General features: G+C 50.4%; 2 protein-coding genes across 2 annotated transcripts; both read left to right on the forward strand.

Annotated features, from left to right (window-relative positions):
• The first annotated feature begins 2933 nt into the window (after positions 1 to 2933).
• On the forward strand, positions 2934 to 4110 carry GGI43DRAFT_159140 (uncharacterized protein). The gene has a single exon (XM_083199540.1). It carries the CDS (start codon positions 3171 to 3173, stop codon positions 3795 to 3797), a length of 627 nt encoding a protein of 208 aa, XP_083065176.1. The 5' UTR covers positions 2934 to 3170; the 3' UTR covers positions 3798 to 4110.
• On the forward strand, positions 3931 to 5563 carry GGI43DRAFT_159070 (putative Sin3 binding protein-domain-containing protein). Its single transcript, XM_083199539.1, has 2 exons — positions 3931 to 4148; positions 4356 to 5563. The coding sequence occupies exon 2, from the start codon at positions 4424 to 4426 to the stop codon at positions 5492 to 5494; it is 1071 nt and encodes a 356-aa protein (XP_083065177.1). The 5' UTR covers positions 3931 to 4148; positions 4356 to 4423; the 3' UTR covers positions 5495 to 5563.
• Positions 5564 to 10498: the final 4935 nt, after the last annotated feature.

Below are 10498 nucleotides of genomic sequence, written 5' to 3' on the forward strand. Positions count from 1 at the left end.
TATACAAACCCTATTCCCCATCATGATGACACGCACAAAAACGAAAATATTCCATTTCCTTGCTTTGACACGAGAGGGCGTCATCTACGCTTCTCCTTATCGACACTAGGCCATATACATATAAATAGATGCCTTTTTCAATTTTAGAACCTACCAAGGTTCTCATGGCGACTCCATCCAGGAGGGGTGTGCAATAAGCAACAGCGTAGCCGCCGATCACTAAAAAGCGTACTCGTGCCTGTTCATCTGTACGTCATTTCCCGAAAAGAAGGCTACTTTTCAACAGAATAAAATAACTCCACACAAGGGGGAATTTGTTTTGTCGTTATACGAAAATGGGGGCTTTAGCCCTCGAAATCCCCCTCACAATCCATTAATTACAGTGCATGTGGGATGAAAAAAGTGGATGAGATAAATAATCGCTCTTATCGCCAAATGGATCCGTTTTCGAGAAAATGCCCGCGGGTCCAAGTTTCGGCGTGGCTGACACACCACCACCACACACCTCTGAATTGAGCCCGTGGCTGATACTAATACCGCTGCTAACTTGTCGCTAATTCACCTAATTACCACTTACACAACCACAACTGCTCACACACCAATATCTGGCCGGATGGGGGGTCACATGGGGCATTTCGAGAAGGCGACTTGCCTGGACTGGGAGTACCAATCAGCTTATCTATCAAGCGCAACGTGATGGTTGCATAGCATTCCCTCGTTTGAGAGGCGCAGGCAGGGAAGCTGGCTGTGACAAGACACAGTATCGAACACAGTATGCAAACATGGGGGGATAGATGCGATAAGGTCACTCGCTGGTGATCAGTGGCAGCCTATCTTGGATATCTGCAAACAACTCGGTGACGGGTTGAAACAGAGTCCGCCGCCGCATAATATCCTGCGAACCATCTAGAAAGAACATGGCCCCTTCATTCCGTGCATATGTCGTTTTCTACATACACCCATGGACGTATTGATCTATCCCACGCATCCGCGCATAGACGTAGGTACGGACAGGTACGGGAGTTGCTGGTTCCATAAATTGCTCCCGCCTGGTCCGGTGATTGATACAGAGGTCACACACGCAGTGATTGAGACTGGCGAGTTTCTTCGTGTCAAGCTTGACTTTATTTGTGGGCTGCTTGGTGAAGATCAGATCGGCTGATTTGCTTGCTTGTCGCAGCGCATCCCGTCAATCCGACCATCTGCGCCGTCGGGCTGCCCCGATTGGCTGCCTTGAGTCTTGGTAAAAGGCGCATTTGGGATGTTCATGTATGGTATTTGGGACGGCATATTGGTCTGGCATTTCTGTTAGTCGTGCGGCCGTCAAAGTTGGCGCCGCACATTGGGCGTGTAAGTGAACACCCCTTTCGCGGATACGGATGCGCGCTCTGGGAGTCCACAACATCGGATGTCTCTCTGGCGCATTAAGCAGCCGGCATCTCTGCTACTTTGCTCATTAGCCGTGTTTTGTGCATTGGCGGCATGAACTTGTTTGCGCCGCGGGACAGCTGAGACGGTTTGACGCACGAGTAAGTGCTCTTGGTAGCTTCTCCAGACCATCCCACGTCGGCGGAGAGAGAGACGGCCTTGTTTCAACGCTTCGGCTTTCTAGCCTGCCTACTCGGGCAATCGGGTCTGCCCACGGCTCTCCGTGGTCTTTCAGCGTCATGGCACGATAGTTTGAAGTGGATTCGACTCCGTACTAGACGGTTCATCACCACAGCCGACAGAGACGGAGCCTCGAGCTACTCTAGCCTGGCCAACTAACGGCACGCCCCCGCTCACTACGGAGGCTGTTTGTTGGCGCGCGATGTCGATTTCCCGCGATGGGGATTTTGATGCTTATCGCGATGAAATTGGCGCAGCTTGCTCTCGCCTACACCCGGGGACAAAGCCCTAGAATCAGGGCTTTGTGATATTTGGTTTGTGCGCGCTTTGCATGTCATGCTGGGGCCCGGTCAGATGCCATATTGCTATATCATGGCGCTGTCTGCTGACGTGCGAGGCCGTGAGATGATGCTAGGTATGGAGTAAAGTAGAAATTATCCGCTTGGCGGGGCGTCTTGGAGTACTGTACCTTGTCGGCAATACCTGCGCGCTGAGTTGCTGTTACGTCCTCTGAAACAGAAATTCATAATTTTTTTTGTGCCCCCTCACAAAATAAAATCGTCAACGACAATTGCCGAGTTGCCCAGCCCATCGTTCGAGGCGCAAACCATCGGGTTTGTTGGACGGGGATGAGGTTCTGATATCGTCGAATGAGAGCCAGCCCGCGATGAATGTGCGCGCTAGTTGGTTCCCCAGACTCGGGCCAGGGGATGGGTCCTCTAGGATAGCTCCACGGTAATGTTTAGGAACGTCCTAAGGCCTTTAAATGGCCGCTGGCCTTGCACGTTGCCTAGGCTGTTGGCCGAAATGGCCCGAACCATTCCTCCCCGCCAAAAGGACGGCGCGATGACGGTCGCGGGGCAGAGGAGGGTATCTTCTAATAGTCACGACGGAGCATATGCGACTCACTTACTCGTTGGCGTTTTGTCCAAGCAAGGTCGACCTGGACGGCGCGTAGATGAATGGCATGTATGTACCAGTACGAGGACGCATGTATGTAAGGAATACATGAACCAACGAGCCCTGTCCGTCGCTTTAGCGATGCAGGAGAGAAGAGGGAACAGTCAGCTCAATGTTACGAGTATTAGTGCAGGTACCTGTAAGGAAGGCAGAAGTCAGCGGACATGTCGTTTGTCTGCAGCAGGTATCGCCTATGTACCTTCGGGGGAAAACGCGATCTCCGGTGTCGCTGATGAGTGGCACGTTGTTTGTGTTTATACGAGAGAATGAGTGTAATATGAATCATCGGTGTCGTTGTAAATGCACACTCATCTGTCTGTATATTCTCCTCTGTACTTGGGCACCATTAATAGTGTTACGGCTGGGTTTATCTATACCAGCAAGTAATATACCTACATGCTGCAACCCCATACACAGACGTATCAAAGACATCTGCATCTTGCACGTACATCATCATTCAACCGCGATAATGGCAAAACGTCCATTGCTTTCCATTGCCAACCAAAAGCAATCCCTCTCGCTTGGCGCACAGCGCACTTGCTCGCTCTCTTCCCTGCCTGGCCCCAGAAAAACGACGCCAAAGTATGACCCTGCCTTAACAGATGGTCGCATTGGGCTCCGGGACGCCGTGCCGCGCAGCGTATCAGCGCCGATTCCTGCTGTGGCTGGGGCCGAGTCCCCATACGGTAGGCACGTCTCGTCTCTGCTACGCCGTATCAGTCCAGTTGTTTGTTGTCCCGACATGCGCCGTGCTTGAGTGGTTGATTTGCCTGTGCATTAGTTCTTTCTTTCATCCATTTGTTCAATCATCATCATTTCGTCAAGGCAGCAGGCAGGACAAAGAAAGGGGCTGCTCGAGTATCCATCTTGTAGAAAGACGGATACATTGGCCTTGGAAACACGTACAGTTTGTAACCGCCAGTTGCTGCAATATTAATAGCACTGGATGGCTTCGAAATCGTGTGCGTCAACGCCCTAACCTCTCTTGCCAGAGTCATGGGAACCAGCCAGCTGGAGGTACAAGCAAGTACTGCCCGGTACCAGCAGCCCTGAGCCACAGGCAGTTCAGCACGCATCGCTACCGCCACACCCCCTCCCTTCACAACAACACAGCCGCCCCGGTTTTCTTCAGAAGGGGGGCGTCCGGCTTGGGTTTTAGCAGGTCCCTCCAAGGCCCCCCCAAGGGGCCCCCAAGGCTGCAAGCGTCAAGCATCACCAGTGCATCCTGAGCAGTTGCCGGGGCGTGGCGCTAGCAATCGCGGCCTTGCCACACGTCGCCTTGGATTTCGTGCCTGCGCTGCGCATGTACGAAGTACAGAAGCGAAGTACACACGGCCTTCATAATCGCATCACGCCCGGCCGATTCCTCTTCGCTTCTTCCCTTCCTCCCTCAAAGCAATCACAACAACACAAATCCGTGCAAACGATTCACATCGGGAATCAGCTGTCACAGTCTCGATCGTCGCGTCAGCCCCTGCCAGCGAAGCCCTTTTTCCATCGCCTGTGCCTTCATCTGCCAGCAGACTCCAGCTCTGGCACTTCAAGGTCAACACCGCTGTCACTGGATTTTGCTCCTTTTGGTACGTACTCCGCCGCGACCCCTGGCAGTGACTCAACCCCTTTGCCAGCAAAACTTGCATTACGGCTGGCCGGATCATCACCGCCTCTTGCTTGCTTGCTGCTTGCTTGCATGCTTTTTCCATCTCGTTGTGTTATTACTTTTATGGGGGATCCCTTTTTTTGCATGCGCCTGCTGTTTTCCAGGGGAAAGTACATATACTGACCAGAGCCGCGTCCCTTGCCGCAGACTTAGAGCTTCTAAGCATCTCTTGCAATTCCGGTATAGAAAGAAAACATGGCTTCTTTGGCGACTGCTGCTCGTGATATCCCCCAGGCCTCCTTGAGCCGAGACAACTTAACTGTTGTAGCGGCTCGGAGCGATCCTGCGATGACTGTGACACGATCTCGGGACCTCCCGACCCCTCCAAACTCCATCTCTCCCTCCTTGCCGGCCCACGGCCTCAAGGCCCAGCTCCAGAAGGCCAAGCTCGAGGCCATCGACTCTGACTTGGACCTCCATGACAATGTCAGCAGCCACGGAAGGTCGCTGTCACCGGCGCTCGAATCGGCAGGCGCCATCACCAGCTCCATGCTGGCCAAGTACCACCTGCCAGAGATCCTGCTGAACCACGGCCCTCTGGCCATCCGCCACATCATGGGATATCTTACCACATCAGTTCCTGGATTCTCCGGTATCCCGCCGACCAAGGCGCGAAGGGTAGTTGTCGGGGCGTTGGAAGGACGCGGAGGTGAAGGCAGAGGAGTCGACGGAGACGTGGTCTTCGAGAAGGTGGGCTGGGGACGATGGGATGCGCGCCGACGGGGACAGGCTGCCCGACACCGTCAAGCAACTCCGCCCAGCGGCCCATCCTCATACACCGCTGGAATCCCCATTTCCAGGGCCAGCGGCCGGGGTTTGAGCCTGAGCAGGGCGAGGCTGCACGCTGCCGGATCCAGCGGCGGTGAGTCGGTGCAGTTCTCCCACGATGACCACTATGACATCTCCATGATGGAGCACGAGGCCGATAAGATGTCCATGGATGACTCTGCGTCGGCTTCATGCTCCGAAGCACCGGATGATGATATCGCTATGAATGATGACCCAGAGGACGTTACGGACGACGAGGACTGGGCTACCGTTGGGGCCGCTGCCCTGCGGGCCGACTCCTACCCAAACATGGCTTCCACGTTCGAGCCTGGCCTATCCTCCAACACTTACTCTGGTGGGATGCGCACATTGCCTTCCAACTTCGGGGGTGTGGCGAACCCTCCCCAAGTCAAGATTGACTATTCTGCGTTCCCTGCCACTTCTGATGCGCAGGAGCGCGAAGCTGTCGAAGCCCTTCTTCGACTAGGTTCTGTATAATACTACCAACTGCATGCATGGCGTTTTGCTTATTTTATTTCCTTTGGGTGGGTACTGCTTTGCTTCTTTGGGTTCCCGCGGTGGGAGGGTTTAACTTGGTCCTGGATGGACTGGTTGGCTGGACCATGGAATACGTGTCATACATGGTCGGGGCGGCGTTCCGGATCAAACCCTTTCATGCTGATGATGACACGCTTGTTCTGCGCGCATTGATTTTTTCTGGACCCTTTTACTTTCGATACTCCGCACGCGGCATTGTTTCTTTTTTGCGTTTTGGCCCCTCGCTTTTCCCCCTCTAAACTTGGGGAATCATTCTTCATTTCCCACCTACCCAGAGGGATGGGGAAACACTTGGGCGGCTCGCATATCTCAATGCGACCCTAGCTTATATTGGGCTTTGGATGAAACTCTCAAAAGAGGAGAGAAAACGGACAGGCTGATCTCAGTGTTGATCGCCTATGGATTTTTTTCTACCTCGCTTTTGACAACTAATGCCCTGTCATGCATGTCGAACAATTGTGTCTTGATGCTTTGTGGCACAACCCCGCGTACCGGAGAACTCTTATACCCTCGTCTCACGACGACGAAACTTTTATGGTTGTCCTACAATGGGACGGCCTACCCCTGGAGCAATTTCCTTCATCGGCTTTTCTATACCGGTATATTTTCTTGCACATACGCATCTCTTCTTTTCTTTTTGAAACTCCAAAAATCCTAATAATAAAGCGCTTCTTTGAAAGCGCCTGGTTTTTTTCAACACCACCCACGGAGGAATTTGAAACCTGCTATAGCTGCCCAAAGGCGGCGTTTTAGGCTCGATCTGCAACACTTCTCCACTTCAGATGCTTTTTTTTTTTTTTTTTTTTTTTTTTTTTTTTAACACTCCCTTGCTTGATGTTGCACAAGAGGAGAGGGGATTGGTTGGCTATTATAGACATAGGATTGGGATCATGGCTGAGGAAGACTGGGAGCCAAATGATCAAGGCTGGTAAAGAGATTATATAACGCGCAAAGCATAAAAAAAGAGAAGAAAGGAGGCAAGAGGAAAGCAGAGGCAACAAAGCTTTTGGTGCTTCACTCTTTTAAACTACCCTCAGAAGAGAAGGATTTACTGAAGGTGGATGAAGAAACAAAAAAATCTTCAAAATAACAATGGAGGGCTGGCATGACCAGATAGCTTCCTGGTCTCATTACGAGACTCGGTTATCATACAATGGAAGTATTAATCATTTCCTCCAAAGTTTGGGTATCCTCATGTGGCATGTTTGTTGTTCGTGATTGTGCGTTGTATTTGTAAAAGAGCGATTTTATTGGTTTACCTGTCGTGCATCTCAAAGGCGGGGAGCTTTTGTCTTGCCATGCATCGCACAATGCCGGCTAGCAGAGGCATAGAGAGAATACGTGTTATTACTGGCAAGCGCTTCTATGCAGCACTTATATGCGTGGCTCGCTGCAGGGAGCTGGGGCTGAATAATACGCCCTTTCTGCTTTGCCGACATATGCTAGAGATGCTCGCTGAGTTGGCAATACAAGTGTGGCTACGATTTACGCAAGGCATCGAAGATCATGGAGGAGCGTGGCTAGTGAGGGCGTGATGGGTGTTGATCGGGCGGCGAGACCCTGAGGATGTGTTTAGAAGGTGTGGGTATGGGCATGGTATAGGAGAGTACAGCATAATATGATGGGCCAAGGTTGCAATGAAAGGAAGGAGATGGCGGTATATATATCAATATTTAATGATATAACCTGTCGAGTTTGTTGTGTGCGTTGTGTCAAGAAATGAGTGCACAGGATCTGGATGCCCAATTGCGCAGTGTTAGGAAAGGGAGAGAAAGCCTCCAAGGCCAGGACGTAAGCTTAATGACCTTAATAATCCTTCTCTGTCCACTCTGTACTAGTACCATAAGAGGAACTCGAGATGATGATGAAATAAAGGCGGGAAGAGACAAAATATCTAAAAAAACTGGATAAGTTGCTTGGCGAGGGAATATCCCATTCGCCAAGACACCATTATGTTTGGGATATTCATATTATGGCACGAGACTGCAAGTTGCGCAACGAGCAAAGTTAACAGGTGGCAAACGGGATAATGCGTACCAAATGATGTCTTCCGTCATATCACAGAAGTTAAAAAAAAAAAGTGATATGGATTCCTTCCGAATTTCTTGGCTTCTTCTTTAAACCTTTTCTGCCTCGAGGGTTAAAAAGCTTGTGCTTACTGGGGTCATTTTATTTGATCCTTCTGTTCCTGCCCCTAAGCCCACGTGTTGCTTGGCAAAAAGAAAAGCCACGGTGCAAGAATACAGGTGCCTAGTGAGATATCTAGGTACGCAAAAGATGGGAATTTGCTATTAGCACTTATGATTTGAACATCAACTTGAATTGCACTGCCACAACCTGCTCCAAAGAAGCCGTCTTGGCCATGTATGATGCAAGGGAGCAAAGCCTACTATCACGTAAACTTCGCACTGTAAAATGTGTGTGCCAAGTAATAGCGGCGTCTTGGCAAACTGGGGGAGCCTTTTTTTCCTTTTTTCCATTATCAAATTATAGCCTGCTCGGTGGATGTGCCCAGACTGAATGGCTTATCTTGGCGAAAGGGGGAGGGAGGGGAATATTGGAAATCGAATTGCCAATTTGTTACTAGTAGGCATCTGAGCCAAGATATCTTCTTTTGGGGCTACCGACGGTGGGCGGAAGGCTGTGTAAGTGGCCTCGGGAGCATATTTGAGGGTCCGAGGGAAATACTACGTCAATTACTGAGTAGACGGGATTGGATGGATGAGGTTGAGGTCAGTTGGTTGGTGGAATTGGCTGAAGGGAATGATGTAAACGTAAGGATGGTCGGAGATGGAGGCAATGATCATGGTTTGGACTTTACGTAAGGAGAGAAAATACATTTTATACTAATGACCTCTTTGCGTATAGTAGAATCAACCACGTCTTACTTTTTTATGCGTGAGAATGTCATTGTTTATGTTTATAAGTGGGTAGTATGAAAATAGGCATATAGCCTAAGCTGTGAAGAAGCACAGATTGTGAGAGGTAGATGATAAGATAGATAACGATAAGTCGGGATTCAATACTGCATGCCTTGCTATCTCTCTTCCTAGGCGATTTGCCCTAATCGGGAAAGAGAGTCGAAAACCACACACGCAGGCCTTTTTCGCCTGCCGGATGCGATGGCTATTTGGGTCGAGAACGCTCAAGGCGGCCTGTTGGTGCGGCTCGCTCAGAGTGAGTCTGTTTGATGCAGCGGGACGCATCAATTACTAGATAACCAAATACTACTAGCACTGATTTGGTAATCGTGTTGCGAGCACGCACACGAGCATTCCGTAATACACATATTATTAGTCCTCGCACTACTAAGGCTTCTTAAGAATAGCATCGGCGTAGTCGGAGCTTGTAGCGTCCGTGATGCCGCCAATGAGGGAGCTGGGCCGCGTCTGCAAAACGACTACAGTCAATGCATTCTCCGACGACGAAGGAAGAGCCCCTGGTCTCGTAGTCACTATTTCACAGCTTGGATCACAATCGCTCCCAGGGCAGACAGTGGCCCTGGCCCACTAGTTGGTACTATTGCTGCTGCTAGCATGTAACACTACTACCTCAAGCGAGCTGTGAGAAGACGAAAAAGAAAAGAGAGAGAAGATGCCAAGATCGTTTATGGGAGAGTCGCGGCATTTGGGGGCGGCACGAGCTGAATCAACACCATGATGAGAGAAGAGAAAGCCACATTCCATTCGCATGACTGCACCTGACTAATTCCTCTTTCGGTGAATTGCGCGAACAGCGAGCTGAGCATTGTTTCCTGGGAACAAGTAAATACATGTACTTCTTTTTCTTCAGCAGTATACCTGGATAAGGTAGAGGCCGCTGACGTGCAGTGGCCATAATGCCAAGAGAGGCGCCAGAGTAATAAGCCTCAGGTAGGCCTGACAAAACAAATTAGCATCTGCCTCGGCGTGCTTGGCTTTGCGTCTCGGCGTGCTTGGCTTTTTCTCTAATGCGGCGCTGGGCCGCGGCAGGGCGGGAAAAGCTTGATTCAAGAGTGTGGGATATGCATAATGGAGTGCATCCGACTTGGCGGGTATATGTATATATATTGGACAGAGGATGGCAGTAGTGGCGGCGTTTAGTATAGCTGCAATTGTGCAATAGTGGCAATAGTATAATTCATATAATGGATATCCAAGTAATTCATGTTTCTAAATCATCCTCCTTTGTCATGCTAGCTTCTTGGTGCTCACTAGTATCAGTAAAAGGAAGAAAGGGGGACAACTAACAAGTCAAAATCCGGGGGAGGCTGCCCTCGGGCAACTAGAATAGTAAAGCCCGTTGGAATTGACTTGAATAGTCATCGCAATGCTGGCCAAGGGGCACGAAATACGTCACGGAGGGTCTGGCTCCGTATGCAAAAGCGTACGATTCAAGTATAGGCCGACGTAGGGCTCGTTGCGAATTACTCCGTACCAACGAGAACGAGTACGTGGAAGCACAGCCCGAGGCGTATCAAATACGCGGCTTTGCTTGCTCGACGCAGCAGGTGGCCGCGTGATCGCCGAACTCCGGTCGAGTCAGGACAAATCTTATCAAATCAATCAACCGCTCAGCCATTATTTGCGAAGGTATCAGAATGCATACTGTGCAGGAGCATCAAATGCGCAAATACGTGCTCATCCAAGCAGCCGCAGCAATGCAGGGCGGGAGCAACATCTGCTGCCATCCGTCGGGCTGCCTCTGGAAGGATGGAAAAAAACAAGGAGGTCCATCCCGTGTCTTTTTTCTGTGCCGTCTGAACCGAGTTTGTTTAACCTTTTTTTTCTTCTAATTTATTTACTTCTTTTGAGCTTGATCTGCAAGTAACTCTCCGTCTGTATCACCTCAGCCTGGTCTCAAGGTTCACACACGGGATTCGTAAGAAATCAAGCACGTAGCACCGCCACGCTGATAGAAAGAAGAAGAACAAATATGATGTCGAGCACAAAAACAAGAGATATG

This window comes from Trichoderma evansii, assembly GCF_050947405.1.
Source record: "Trichoderma evansii strain SZMC 28006 chromosome Unknown GGI43scaffold_2, whole genome shotgun sequence".
Classification (NCBI taxonomy): domain Eukaryota; kingdom Fungi; phylum Ascomycota; class Sordariomycetes; order Hypocreales; family Hypocreaceae; genus Trichoderma; species Trichoderma evansii.